General features: G+C 43.7%; 1 protein-coding gene across 4 annotated transcripts in view; it reads left to right on the top strand.

The window, feature by feature from the left end:
- The window catches only part of LRRC31 (leucine rich repeat containing 31), a 28,772-nt gene that overhangs the window by 11,394 nt on the left and 2,293 nt on the right, over positions 1 to 15,085 (top strand). The window contains exons 4-9 of one of the 4 annotated variants that reach the window (XM_043875465.1): positions 121 to 288; positions 4,000 to 4,167; positions 4,686 to 4,853; positions 5,635 to 5,799; positions 8,888 to 9,055; positions 11,930 to 12,097. In XM_043875465.1, coding sequence (XP_043731400.1) covers positions 121 to 288; positions 4,000 to 4,167; positions 4,686 to 4,853; positions 5,635 to 5,799; positions 8,888 to 9,055; positions 11,930 to 12,097 — 1,005 coding nt within the window. The remainder of the gene's footprint in view (positions 1 to 120; positions 289 to 3,999; positions 4,168 to 4,685; positions 4,854 to 5,634; positions 5,800 to 8,887; positions 9,056 to 11,929; positions 12,098 to 15,085) is intronic. The other 3 variants (XM_043875467.1, XM_043875468.1, XM_043875466.1) reach the window with 3 other exon arrangements.

Raw genomic sequence — 15,085 nt, 5'->3', positions numbered from 1 at the left:
GGAAAGTCAGCCCGTCCATCCTTCTATCCTCTTATAGAGCAACAAGCAGTAGATGGATCCTGTTTACTACAAGTCACAAGTTCCACATGTAAATCTGTCTTTTCTCGTGTTCACTTCTAGTTGCTTTGCTGCCTTCTCTCCCAGACTTGGAAAAACTGGATATTTCCTGGAATGATGTCATAGGTGGAAACCTCCATGTATTCACCCAGCAAATGCATCTTGTCAGCAAGTTAAAAATCCTGAGGCTGGGTAGTTGCAGACTTACCGCTGAGGATGTTCGGGCACTGGGTATGATGAATACTTCCCTTGAGAGAGTGCTTGCCTGGAAGGATCTCTGCAATCCAAACCCTCAAGGGCAAATTACCTGGGTGACCACTCCCTGTGGATTCCCATGGACGAGGATGAAAGCGCTGTCCATACATGATGCAATGCTGTGTTGAGGATTTGCATACTTTCTAGAGAACTGTGTAACCTGCACCCTGAATTGCACTAAGCCCTGGGATAAAGAGGGGAACAGGCTGACCAAGCCTCTGGTCTCAGGGAGTTTAAATGGAAATAATAATTGCAAAATTTTTGCTCACTCTGGGTCTGTTACCTCATCTGTAACACAGAGAAACTGGGATAGATAAATTAAGTTCCTTTCCAATTTCAAAATACTTTTCTCTTTTCCCATTCCTATTTTTAAAAAATTGATCAAAACAAGATTTTTCAAATAAAAGCAATGGTTTAAGTAGAACCAGAACCTCAGTTAAGTTAGTTTTGTATGTTGAACATTGAATAACCTAAAATGTAGGCTAAAATTTGTTATGCTGCTAACCCAGCTGCTTTACTGGAATGCTTGCTGATTTTAGATGCCAGACATACTTTTTTAGTCTTCTTTTCATCTCAAGTCTTTATTTCAATGATGTATTTTGATCATTTACATCTTGGCAAAGATTTCTGTAAAAGCAACAAAATTTATGCCAATGTCTTTTCTCTAAACTGGAGGAGGAAATGGCAATCCACCCTAGTATTGTCAGAAATATCCCATGGACAGAGGAGCTTGGTGGGCTACAATCCATGGGGGTCACAGAGTCAGACATGACTGAGCATGCACAGAGGCACTTCTCTCTAATCATTCCCTAGAAAATGGCCAGATCCTAGTTCAAATCCTGGTCCCACTTCTAACTACTTTTGTGACCAGGGACAAAACAACCTTTCCGAGCCTCGGTTTTATTACCTCTGAAGTGGGAATGATATCCACCTCAAAAAATTGTGAGGATTAAATAATTTTTATAAAGTACCTACTACATGCTTGACACATAGTAGGCGCTCAGTAATCGATAAGTCCCTCTTTCCCTATTTCCCCATCCCAAATTACCTTTCTGTGGTTTTCTATGATCAATTTAGCCTCACAGGTTAGCAGCTGGTTATCATGTAGCAGAGTCTCAAATTTAACATACTGTTACTCAGTCATGAAAAGAAGTATAGTTTCTTTATTTTTGACTAATCTAATCTTTTTCATGATCCTCCAACCTTAAGGAACCAGAAATTAAATTTTCTTTAATGCTTAAATTTAATTAATTAATTTTAATTTTATTTTTGTAGGCACTGGGTCTTCATTGCACAGACTTTTCTCTGGTTGTGGCAAGCGGGGTTTACTCTCTAGTTGCAGGGCATGAGTTTCTCACTGTGGCGGCTTCTCTTGTTGAGGAGCACAGGCTTTAGGGCACTCAGGCTTCAGTAGTTGTGGCACAGGAGCCTAGTTGCCCCGAGGCATGTGGAATCTTCCCTGACTAGGAATCGAACCAGTGTCCCCTGCATTTCAAGGAAGATTCTTTACCACAGACCACAAGGGAAACCCAGCAAGTGGAATTTCTACCCTGGGACTCACTCCAGACTCATCTGGTCCAGGAGAGAGTCTGCAACCTTGTCACTGATATTCTGTGTCCTTTTCCCTCTCCTCAAGAAGTTATCCTCTCTGGAAGGACTTCTGTATCCTCTTTACCAGGAGGAGCTTTCTTATCATCCATACTCTGCTTAGCCGTAATGGCAGATGGGGCATAAGAAAAGTAGGAGAGTAAATGGTTTATTGTTAAGAAAGCATAAATCAGAAGTCATTCCAACATTATTACACCTGTTACAATTGCTTAGTGCAGGATGGCAAGTGTATAGCGCTCCAATATTAGACGCACTACAGACAATCATGCCCTCTTTCTCCCTGATCCTGGGCATGCCTCAGGGCTATTAAAGTCACACTCCATTGACTGGCAATGGCATACAAAGTGTTACCTGTTTATTGACTTATGTTGTTAAACTTCCTGAAGAATTTGCATTTTTAAGTGGGGCTCTTGGACTCCAAAAACCTTAAAGTGAAAGTTGCTAAGTCATGTCTGACTCTTTGCAACCCCATGGACTGTATAGTCCATGATATCAGAATATAGTCCAGAATACTAGAGTGGGTAGCCTTTTCCTTCTCCAGGGGATCTTCCCAACCCAGGGATCGAACCCAGATATCCTGCATTGCACGTGAATTCTTTACCAGCTGAGCCACAAGGGAAGCCCGCAAAACCTTAAACCATAGAATAAATTATCTGTGGCAGAAGTTCACGCCCAGTATCCAGCAGTAGAATAGAGGTTTCTGGACTCAGTGGACCTTCCAACACTCTTAATTGGTGTTCAGATTGACTCCACATGTTGAGAAAGTACATTTTGTGTGTGTGCAGCTCACCATTCTGTTCTGCCCCCAAAGCAATGACAATCATTCCTAAGGGCTGATCCCCCGTTCTCTCCCGGCTTCCACTCTGTAGCCCTCAAGTGTTTCCTGTGTGAAATGGTGTCAGAAATGTTAAGTTCCATCCCTGCTCACTGCATCCTTCTTTACCCCAGGGCGGTCATGAGCTGCTTGCATCCCAAGGCATGATGAGCTGCTAACGCCTGCTGCTGCTGCTAAGTCGCTTCAGTCGTGTCCGACTCTGTGCGACCCCATAGACGGCAGCCCACCAGGCTCCGCTGTCCCTTGGATTCTCCAGGCAAGAACACTGGAGTGGGTTGCCAATTCCTTCTCCAATGCATGAAAGTGAAAAGTGAAAGTCTCTCAGTCATGTCCGACTCTTCATGACTCCATGGGCTGCGGCCCACCAGGCTCCTCCGTCCATGGGATTTTCCAGGCAAGAGTACTGGAGTGGGTGCCATTGCCTTCTCCTGCTAATGCCTAGTGCTCTCTTCTTCATTCCTCCCTGCAGTGGTTGGATCAGTTGTATGTGATATTCTTGATGTCAGAGTGAGCTTCTCCTCTGTGATGGCCAGTGCTCTGCTTTTGCTTCTACCTCTGGCTGAAATATAACAGTGGTTATGTTGGGGAATAAAATTATGGGTGATTTAAATCTTCATGCTTTATTTTCTAAATCTTTTATATTTCTACCTCTGGACAAGCTTCTCAGCAATAATGATCCCTAAAGAGGGTGGAAGGGAGAAAGTAGCTGGACTGGTAGAAATATTTACTACCATAAAAACGATTTGGTAAAATCATGGTGGCTCAGGTAAAGAATCCGTCTGCAATGCAAGAGACCTGGGTTTGACACCTGGGTCAGGAAGATCCCCTGGAGAAGGGAATGGCAGCCTACTACAATATTCTTGCCTGGAGAATCCCACAGACAGAGGAGCCTGGCGGGCTACAGTCCATGGGGTCGCAAAGAGTTGGATACAACTGAGCAACTAAGACATACACACACACCTTACCGACAGGTGGATATTTTTTCTTTCTTTTTTTTTTTTTTTCACAATTTTTGCTTATGAGCATGGCTTCAGAACCCTGGCTGTGCCTAGAAGCTCACCCTGCTGGTCGTGGGTAGGAACTGGGTCCTTTTCTCCTCCCTGTTCCCTGGCATCTAACCAGGACCTGGCCCGGCTTCAATACTTTGTAAATGATGGTTGTATTGACTTTGCAATGAATTCCCTCCTTTGTGAACTTGACAACCAACCTGATCTTTGGACCTTTTTTTTTTTTTTTTTAAACAGGAGAAGCACTTAAAGTGCTGCCTGAACTTGAAGAGTTGAATTTGTCCTGGAACAGTAAAGTGGGAGGAAACTTGCCTCTGATCCTCCAGACATTGCAAGAAGGGAGCAAGATACAAACCCTTGAGTTCGTGGACTGTAGCCTCACATCAGAAGATGGGGTGTTTGTGGGTAAGCAGAATTTGGTAGAGTCCTTCCCAGGAAAAATGTGAAGACGCCCATAAATGGAGAGCTTGGGAGTTGACATTGGCTGTGTTTCCTCTCACCCTGAATTGAAAGAGTAGCTCACTATATCCCAGGTCACATGATGATGTAACACTCCCCCCCCCCCCCACCCCCCGCCTGCCCCAACTTTCATGCCCACATCTGTTTTCTTGGCTGTTCAGGGTCCTCATTGCTGCAAGTGAGCTTTCTCTAGTTGCAGTGAGTGGGGCTACTCTTTTTGCAGAGCACTGGCTCTAGGGTGCATGGGCTCAGTAGTTACAGCCTATGGGCTCCAGAGCACCGGCTTTAGTATTAATAGTCGAAGCTTGCAAGCTTAGTTGCCCCATGGCATATGAAATCTTCCCAGACCAGGAATGGAACTCGTGTCCCCTGCATTGCTGACAGATTCTTAACCACTGGACCACCAGAGAAGTCCCACACCCTGCATCTTTACTGAGTTGTTCTTTGGATTTCTTTTCTTCCAGGTCAGTTGCTACCTAGACTGCAAAACCTTGAAGTACTTGATCTTTCTATTAACAGAAACATCGGTGGCAGTCTCAATAGTATTGCTCATGGACTAAAAAGTACCTCAAACCTGAAAGTCTTGAAGTTACATTCATGTGGGTTGTCACAAAAGAGTGTCAAGCTACTGGGTAAGTTAGCAATGACTGAAGCTTCTATATAATTTTATTTTACATTTAATTTTTTAAGCTGTTAGGAAATATAACAAACTAGAAACAGAGGTTAGGTTGGGGAATGAGATCATGGGGAATTTAAATCTTCAAGTTTTATTGATTTTCCAAGTCTTTTACAGTAAGCATGTATTTTTACAATTATAAAACTAAATGGCCAATTCCAAAAAGGCCAGGGTATTTTAGATTTGAGAGAGACAGTGTGCAAAATAAAAGTGTGCTACTAAAGCTCTCCATTTCTCTCTTACTTTTGAAAGTGCCAGCATTATTTTATGCTTAGTAGTAAGAAGGAATTGGTGCTGATAAAAACAACTTCAGTGACATCTGTAGTTAAAATTTACTCTGCTGTATAGAGTACCCACATTACATGAGAATACGAAGTGAAATGTGTTTTTATCCTTTCATCTTCTAGAGCCTGTCCTATCCTTCTCCTTGGCAGTTTAAGTCTAGAATGCTGCTAATGTACTAATGCTCAAGGAAAGTAGAGGAAGAGCCATTAGGTGCAGAAATCTGAGCAAAAGCATTAGCAATCAATGTAGGTCAAAGGGAGAGTGTTCGAAGACATCATCAGGTCCAAAGGGCTTCGTGGTACAAAGCAGACAGTTATCCCTCCATTTGGGGTTTTGTCATCACAGTGTATGCATTTTCTTAGTCTCCCTTCTCCACGCCTGCCCCCTCCCCTGCTCCACGCCTGCCGACTGTCCTGTAATATGTCAGAGTGGGATTTTGACCTTCTTTGTAGACGCTGCCTTTAGATACTTGCGTGAGCTGAGGACACTAGACCTTTCCTGCAACAAGGAGCTGGGTGGAGGGTTTGAAGACACGGCAGGGCTGGCCACGCTGGAGCACCTGGAGGGGCTGGATCTTCACCAGTGCTCGCTGACGGCCGACGACGTGCTGTCCCTGAGTAAGTAGGTGCTGCAGAGCTGAGGGAGGACTCTCAGAGCCTTGGCGTATGTTTGGGAAACTGGCAAATCTGAGATGTACTGTTCATGAAGTTACTGGGAGGATCACATCATAAAAGTTCTGTGAATGTCCCAACATAGTGTTTGGCAAATATTAGGTGCCCAATAAATGTCGCTGTTGTTGTTGTTCAGTTGCTAAGTCACGTCCGACTCTTTGCAACCCCATGGATGGCAGCAGGCCAGGCTTCCCTGTCCTTCCCTGTCTCCTGGAGTTTGCTCAGACTCATGTCCACCGAGTTGGTGAATGTTAGTGAATCTAAACTCCTATACACATCTGTGAAGGATAGATGTGGCACTCGAGGAAGAAATTTTGAATTCCTGTGACTGTTTAGAAATGAATCTGTGAATGTCACAAAGCATATTACAAAGAAGGAGGCAGAGGGAAAGTCAAAACGAAGGGCGCTGAGGCATTCTCTCTCACAAGTTACGCCAAGGCACTTAGATAAGGTGAAGTTACAGAAAGTCAGTGGATAGTGGATAATTACAATTTTAGGTCACCACCTTTTACTTTCCTACCACAGATATAGTCCTGTAACAGGTAATGTATATGCAGTTTCCCCTAACAAACAGCAAGCATAGCCATAGGGATTAAGGGTTTTATTCCATCTGCAGCCACAATAAACCTTCAGAATATATCCTGAATCTGACCACGGCTCACTGTCTAGACCTCTACTATCCTGCTCCAGCCCACTGTCAGTTTCATGCCTAGATTATTGCAAGTGTCTAGATGGTTTTCCTGCTCCTGTCACTCTGACGGCATTCGCTATTTCTTTCCCCCATCAACTTCTCCAGCTACGCTGTGCTGACTCCCACGCACACCAGCCATGCTCTGCTCCTTTCTCCGAACTATGGGCTCCTCTAGGTAGGGATGGTTTTCTTCGGTATCTCTCTATTGTTTGTGTACAAGGTCTGGCACAGAGTTGGCACCCAGCAAATGCCTGTTCAATGTGCGATTGAATGAATCAATCAGTAAAGAACGAGAAAAAGACATTTTTTGTCATTTTTCGTACAATTGGGGGAAGAAAACAGCAAAATAGGTCTCTGGGTCTAATATCGATCTTTTAGCCCTGCTAATTTATTTCTTAGACTCTTATCCCTCAATTTGGGAAAATGAGATGAGTTTGAGTCTTTCATGAAGATTTTAAAATAGTAAACAATACCTTTTTGAGCTTTAAATGGAGATTGTCATGGGATCAGCATCCCTTTTACTTTTGAGTGTCATACCTGTGGAGACACTCCTGAATTATCAGGCCATCGGATTCCAAATAATGAATTTCCCCTGCTACAAATGAATAACACAAACCTCACATCTCATCTTGCTGCTCAGATGAAGATTAAAGTGCTAGAGGACTTGAATTGTTACCGATAGTGCAACTGAGAGATTAGCCTCTATTGTCTGGATTCACAGCCACCAATGGGAATAAATGGCCCTAGAAAGGTAATGGTTATTTAATAAGAATTGCATGGTCCTCCAGCTCAGTTTTAAAAAGACAGAATTGAAAATACATCCTGTTTTCTACCTTGTGATGTTAAAGAATTGAACATTCTTTTATCTGATCATTCTCAATGGCTTTAAAGAAAGGGAATTATGGATCACTTAGCCAATGACATCTGATTAATCATCTAGTTGTTCAAGGCCCTGTGCTGCAGGCTAAGGTAAATTCAGAGTCAGGAGCTTCAGTTTGGAGAGGGTGGAAATAAACCAAATACATGGTGAAGATCCCCTGGAGAAGGAAATGGCAACCCACTCCAGTTTTCTTGCCTGGGAAATCTCATGGACAGAGGAGCCTGGCAGGCTACAGTCCATGGAGTTAGAGAGTTGGACGTGACTGAAGTGACTTAGCACGCATGGTGAATACAACGTGCTGTGGGCATCAGACGAGGGAGAAATGGTTGCATCTGTAGGGATCACAAGTACCTGCCCTCTTTTTTCCTTTCCTTCCCCTTCCTTTCTCCTGTCTTTCTCTCCTTCCACTAATGTTTGTGCCTCCGATTTCCAGACTCTGATGCACATTCTGGGCAGGAAGCAGCCTCTACACGAAGAGCTCACTTTCAGTGAGGGAGGGCAGAAGATCTGCATACGAACAATAGATACACAAACAAGTCACGAAATAGGGGTCCTGGGAGGAAAAGAGAATAGGGTGATGTCATTGTGAACACAGGGTTCCTGTGGCTTTGGTGGCCCTGGAAGGCTCTGAGGAGGTGAGTCAGCCCCACAGGGGTCCCAAGAAGCTGTATTTCCCACACTGGGAAGAACTAGGGCCTAAAGGCAGGAAAAGCAGCAGCAAGACAGGGAAACTGGGGTCCCTCCTGGCACAGCAGGGGCCCTCAGGACCCCACTCTGGTGCTGTTACCAACAGATATCTGGTGGGGTTTGTTTTTTTTTTTTAACCAATGTACATACCTTAATTAAAAAAAAAATTTAGCTGCATGTGGGATCTTAGTTCCCCAACCTGGATTGAACTAGGGCCCCCTGCATTGGAAGTGTGGAGTCCCAACTACTGGGCTGCCAGGGAAGTCCCAACAGACATCTGTTCTGATTGCTTGATTTCATTGCCTTCCTAGTACTTCTGACTTATATTCTGAGGAAAGGATGATCATAACTGAGCAGTTAATGTGTGCCAGGCACTGTACCAGGCACTTTATATATACCAGGTCGTTTTATCTTCCTGTTGTCTCTATGGAGTAGTTATTGTTGTTATTATCATCGAAAAACTGAGGTTCAGAGAAGTTAAGCAACTTACCCAAAGTCACACTGTTCTTTAGCAACAAACAGGATGAGAACCCAGTTTCCCCTGTCTCCAAAGTCTTTGCTCTCTACTTCCGGCCTGGAGAGAGGCTTAGAGAAGAGCCCAAGCTGCATGCTGGGGAAAGTGGCTGGCGTGTGTGGTGAGGAATGGTGTGTAAGGAAGGGCAGGGGTCACATAGGCAAGAGCCATGCTTGCTGATCGAGAAGACTGTGGCACCTCAACACCCAGAGACCCCTTGTGAGATGCTGCCTGAGCCACGTCCCTCTTGATGTTTTAACAGCTCACGTTATCCCTTTACTCTCGAGTCTTCAGGAATTGGATTTATCTGCCAACAAAGAGATGGGCAGCTCTTCTGAAAACCTACTCAGCAGGCTCCGATTTTTACCAGTGTTGAAGTCACTGATAATCAGCAACTGTGCTTTGGAGAGTGAGACTTTTACTGCCCTGGGTAAGCGATTCTCCAGATCCCTGCAGACACTGGTGCAGTAACACCCGAGAGGGAGGCCTCTGTTTCCCTCCAAGTGAATTTCATTCCAAGGCCCAGCCATAGGCACAGTGAAGTATCAATCTGTCTTCTTTTCAGGAAATAGGCTCTCTTAAAAGTGACTTTCAAAGCCACATGGATGACTTCTGGCTTTTGCAAATTTAACCTTTAACATTTTAAGGTGTGCATAGTTGACTCTTTGTATCCAGGGGTTCCAAATCCATGGATTCAACCAAAAGCAGGTCAAAAATAATTTGGAAAAAATTTCTGGAAAAAAATTTCCAGAAAGCTCCAAAAAGCAAAACTTGAATTTGCCCTATTCAGGCAACTGTCTATGTAGATAGAATTTATATTGTGTTAGGTATTATATAGGTGGTGCTAGTGGTAAAGAACCCACTGGCCAATGCAGAAGAGTTGTGAGTTCAATCCCTGGGTCGGGAAGATACCCTGCAGGAGGTCATGGCAACCCACTCCAGTACTCTTGCCTGGAGAATCCCATGGACAGAGGAGCCTGGCGGGCTACAGTCCATAGGGCTGAAAAGAGTTGGACACAACTGAAGCGACTTAGCCCAGCACAGAGATGATTTAAAGTATATATGGGAGGATGTGTACATATTATGTGCAAATTCCATGTCACTTTACATAAGGGACTTCAGTATTGATGGATTCTGGAAACAATATCCCTATCTATATGGAGGGATGGCTGTATAACCAACTCGGAGGTTCACATTTGTAGTACCTTGTAATTCCACCGAGTTCGATATAAATTGAGATTGCTGTGAGTCTGATGGGCCATCCGAAGGCATAACTCTTTTCAATTATAGCTACACAATCAAAGAATCATAATCAAGTAGATATTACACTAAATTGCATCACGTGACATGAATCTACAGATAATCCCTGACTTAACAACAGTTTAACTTAAGAGTTTTCAACTTTAAGATGATGTAATGGCTTTTCTGGTAGCTCAGCTGGTTAAAAAATCCGCCTGCAATGCAGGAGACCTGGGTTTGATCTCTAGGTTGGGAAGATCCCCTAAGGAAGGGAATAGCTACCCACTTCAGTATTCTTGCCTGGAGAATTCCATGGACTATATAGTCTATGGGGTTCCAAAGAGTCGGATATGACTGAGTGGCTTTTACTTTCTAAAAGCAATATACATTCAGTAGAAATCACACTTAGAATTTTGATCTTCCCCTGAGCTAATGATACATAATGTGGTATGATACTCTCTCATGCCATCATAAAGGCAAACTTAACAACCACTCTGTACCCAGACACTTACAGTATAGTATTCAATAAATTCGACGAAATATCCAACACTTAAGTATAAAATAGGGTTTGTGTAAGATGATTTTGCCCAACTGTGGATGAATATAAGTGTTCTGAGAATGTTTAGGTAGGTTGTGTGCGTGTGTGCTAAGTCACTTCATTTGTGTCCGACTCTTTGCAACCCCGTGGACTGTTGTAGCCCACCAGGTTAGGCAAAGTTATACTGATGACCTAGGGGTACTAAATTCATTTTTTACTTAAGATATTTTCAACTTATCAGAATGCAATCCCACCATAAGTCAGGGAAGATCTGTTTAATTCCATTTGAATTAAGAAGTAAACCAACAATAAAAAAGAAGTAAATATATACAGGTAAATATATACACATATATATGTATTTATGCATATAAACACACACATATAAATATGTATTTATGCATACAAATATACACACATATATAAATATATATCTAGTAAATATATAAGTTCAATTTCTTGTTAATAGGTCACTGTATCATATGAGTGGGAGGGGTGTTCTTATTAGATATTATAAAAAGAATACATATCTACCCCTCAAACATTTTTTAGAAAGAAAATGTAAAATGTAATTGATGACTATACCTTGTGAATAAGTTGCTCTGGTTAGTTTTAATGTTAGGGGAAACTGTGAACTAGGCAGAAAATCCTTCAATTTCCTTTAAACATCTTTCCAAGATACACGATTTCCCTTCCTTGTTTCTGTAACTGCAGTTAAGTAAACACAATACATTTTGGTGTTCCAGAGTTCCAGGAAGGTTTGGCCTTGTCTCCGTTTCAGAAGCCAGTGGGATGCGTAAAAGCAGAACACACTCTGGAAATCTTGACTAGATGAGAAAACTGTTTATCTCTCTCTCCTTCTTAAACTCGAGGTGAAGGAAAGAAATGCCAGTTGATAGTGAATTAACCATTTAACCAAGTTTTACTTTTCTGAAGTTTCCAAAATTTCTTCCAAATGAAAATAGGCAACATAAATTGAATCCATGGATTTCAGGCAGGAGAAACAAGGAATTATGGAGGGTACTGCCCACACCCAGAGATGATGTCCCTCTTTCACCCAATTTAATCCAAAGACTGCTGGATCTCAGGATTCCCCTAGTGGTCCATGGGCTAATATTCCACACTCCAATGCAGGGGACCCAGGGTCGATCCCCAGTCAGGAACTAGATCCCACATGCTGCAACTAAGATGTCTCTGAAAGTGAAACTGCTAGTTGCTCAGGCATGTCTGATTCTTTGTGGCCCCATGGACTGTTGCTCACTAGGAGCCTCTGTCCACGGGGATTCTCCAAGCAAGAATACTGGAGTGGGTTGTCATGCCCTCTTCCAGGAGATCTTCTCAACCCAAGGATCGAACCCAGGTCTCCTGCATTGTAGATGGTTTCTTTACCATCTGAGCCACCACGGAAGCCCACGACTCTCTTAACTCAGTGATAATAATATGTTGCCCTAGCCTAGGTTGCTCAAGTTCAAAGTTTATGACCTCTAAGGAAGTCTAAGTTATTGCTATTCTTATCACTGTCAATTTCAGCTGAAGCCTCCATTCACCTCCCTGCTCTGAAAATAGTCAACCTTTCTTGGAATAAGTGTATTGGCGGCAACCTGAAGCTGCTCCTGGAGACACTAAAGCGTTCAATGTCTCTTCAAGTGCTGAGGCTGAGCAGCTGTTCCCTGGTGACAGAGGACGTGGCTCTCTTGGGTGTGTATCTTCTGGTTCCAAAGCTGTCCTGACTCTCAGAGCCCCGTGTGCCTGCCCTGCCAGCCTGGGGGAAGGGAGGCAGAGGAGGCAATGAGGCCTGGAGTTAAGCCCTCTGTGCACCTTCCCTGCCCCTTGACATCTGCTTGGGAGAAAGCTGGTTTGTGCTCAGTCACTTCAGTCATGTCCAACTCTTTGCAACCCCATGAACTGGAGCCCAACAGGCTTCTCTGTCCATGGCATTCTCCAGCAAGAACACTGCAGTGGGTTGCCATGCCCTCTTGCAGGGGGTCTTCCCAACCCAGGGATCGAAACTGCATCCCTCCTGCATTGCACGTAGATTCTTTATCCACTGAGCCACCCGGCAAGCCCTAAAATAGACACAGGCAATTCTAAAACCAAATACACAGTAGAGACTGGTTCATACAAGGAGATGGAGGAATTCCCTGTGGTCCAGTGATTAGGACTTCATGCATTCACTTTTGAGTGTGCAGGTTCTATTCCTAGTTGGGGAACTAAGATCTTGCAAGCCACCAGGTGCAGCGAACCATTAAAAAAAAAAAAAAAAGGAGATAGATACAGATATGCGGTGGAAGAAGGAGGATTATCTGACATAGAATAGAAAGTTGGAACCGGATGTGGATGGGCAAGGCTCCTTGTCCTTGGGAGGGCTGTGCATGTGTGGATTTTGTTTACGTCTATGCCTGGCTTTGCTCAGCTGGGTGTTGTTTTTTTCTGTTCACCTTGTGTTTCCTGTGGATGAATTATGTGTAAGCAAACAAGAAATTCGGGTTATGTCCACACTGTTCTCTGATATTTCAATCTAGTTGGAATAAATACGTGCTTTCAAAACAAGTGTTATGGCCAAACACTGTAATTAGAAGATGGGGACAAATCACTGCGATTTTATTTTGGATTTCCCTAATGACTAACGTGTGATCACCTGACCTGCCTCTTGAGAAACCTGTATGCAGGTCAGGAAGCAACAATTAGAACTGGACATGGAACAACAGACTGGTTCCAAATAGGAAAAGGAGTACGTCAAGGCTGTATATTGTCACCCTGCTTATTTAACTTATATGCAGAGTACATCATGAGAAATGCTGGGCTGAAAGAAGCACAAGCTGGAATCAAGATTGCCGGGAGAAATATCAGATATGCAGATGACACCACCCTTAGGGCAGAAAGTGAAGAGGAACTAAAGAGCCTCTTGATGAAAGTGAAAGAGGAGAGTGAAAAAGTTGACTTAAAGCTCAGCATTCAGAAAACTAAGATCATGGCATCTGGTCCCATCACTTCATGGCAAATAGACAGGGAAACAGTGGAAACAGTGTCAGACTTTATTTTTTGGGGCTCCAAAATCACTGCAGGTGGTGATTGCAGCCATGAAATTAAAAGATGCTTACTCCTTGGAAGGAAAGTTATGGCCAACCTAGACAGCATATTAAAAAGCAGAGACATTACTTTGTCAACAAAGGTCCATCTGGTCAAGGCTATGGTTTTTCCAGTGGTCATGTATGGATGCGAGAGTTGGACTGTGAAGAAAGCTGAGCCCCGAAGAATTGATGCTTTTGAACTGTGGTGTTGGAGAAGACTCTTGAGAGTCCCTTGGACTGCAAGGAGATCAAACCAGTCCATCCTAGAGGAGATCAGTCCTGGATGTTCATTGGAAGGACTGATGCTGAAGCTGAAGCTCCAATACTTTGGCCCCCTCATGCAAAGAGCTGACTCATTGGAAAAGACCCTGATGCTGGGAAAGATCGAGGGCAGGAGGAGAAGGGGACGACAGAGTTTGAGATGGCTGGATGGCATCACCGACTCGATGGGCATGAGTTTGAGTAAACTCTGGGAGTTGGTGATGGACAGGGAGGTCTGGCATGCTGCAATTCATGGGGTCGCAAAGAGTCGGACACGACTGAGCAACTGAACTGAACTGAACTGAACTGAATGACTAATGAATGAGTGCTTCCCAGATGGTGCTAGTGGTAAAGAATCTGACTGCCAGTGCAGGAGACACAAGAAACATGGGTTCAATGCCTGGGTCGGGAAGATCCCCTGGAGAAGGAAATGGCAACCCCACTCCAGTATTCTTTCCTGGAGAATCCCATAGACAGAGGAATCTGGCAGGCTACAGTCCATGGGGTTGCAAACTGGTCAATTGATTTTTGGCAAAAATGCAAAAGCAATTCAGTAAGTCTTTTCAACTAACGGTGCTTGATTAACTGAGCTATCATACACAAAAATATTAACTTCAGCCTATATTTCACAACTTGGACAAAAATAACTCAAAATGGATAAGTAAAATGTAAATGTAAAACCTTTAGAATAAAATCTAGGAAAATACTTGGGAACTTGAGTTTTGCAAAAAGTTTTTAAGATATAACACAGAAAGCTCTGCCCACCAAATTAGCAAATTGATAAATAGATCTTTATCAAAACTGTGAGTTATGTTGTGCGAAAGATACTGTTAAGGGGGTAAGAAGAAAATGTAGGTAAGTTCTTAACCACTGAGCCGCCAGGGAAGCCTCCACTGGTCTATGCGTCTATTCTTTTACCAATTTCATACTGTCTTGGTTACTAAAGCTTTATAGTAAGCCTTGATGGCAATGGAGCATCCTGCTTGGTCTGGAAGCCATGATGTGTGACAAATGATTGAAGGACCAGGGCATGTTTAGTCCTAAAAGGGGGACATTTGCGGGGACCTGACTGTTGTCCAACACTGCATGGTTGACACGTGGAGGGAGCTGAGGATTCCCAGCAGGTAGGCAGTGGCAAGGTCAGATGGGGCCCAGAGGCACGGCTTCCTCCAGCTGAGAGCTGCTTCCCTCTGTTGGGGCAAGCTGAAAGGGCTTCAGGCAGAATTGGGCTGGTCCCCCTTAGAGAAGCTGTGAGGGATTTTTCTCTGATCATCCATCTAGAGGTTGCATGAGGAGCCCTCCAGGGTCCCTTCCAGCTCTGAGATTCTGCCCATCTCATCTCTATAACCCATTC

Source organism: Cervus elaphus, chromosome 19, assembly GCF_910594005.1.
Source record: "Cervus elaphus chromosome 19, mCerEla1.1, whole genome shotgun sequence".
In the NCBI taxonomy this organism is placed as follows: Eukaryota; Metazoa; Chordata; class Mammalia; order Artiodactyla; family Cervidae; genus Cervus; species Cervus elaphus.
Note: the sequence above shows the minus strand (reverse complement) of the source record. Positions and strands in the feature narration are given on the sequence as shown.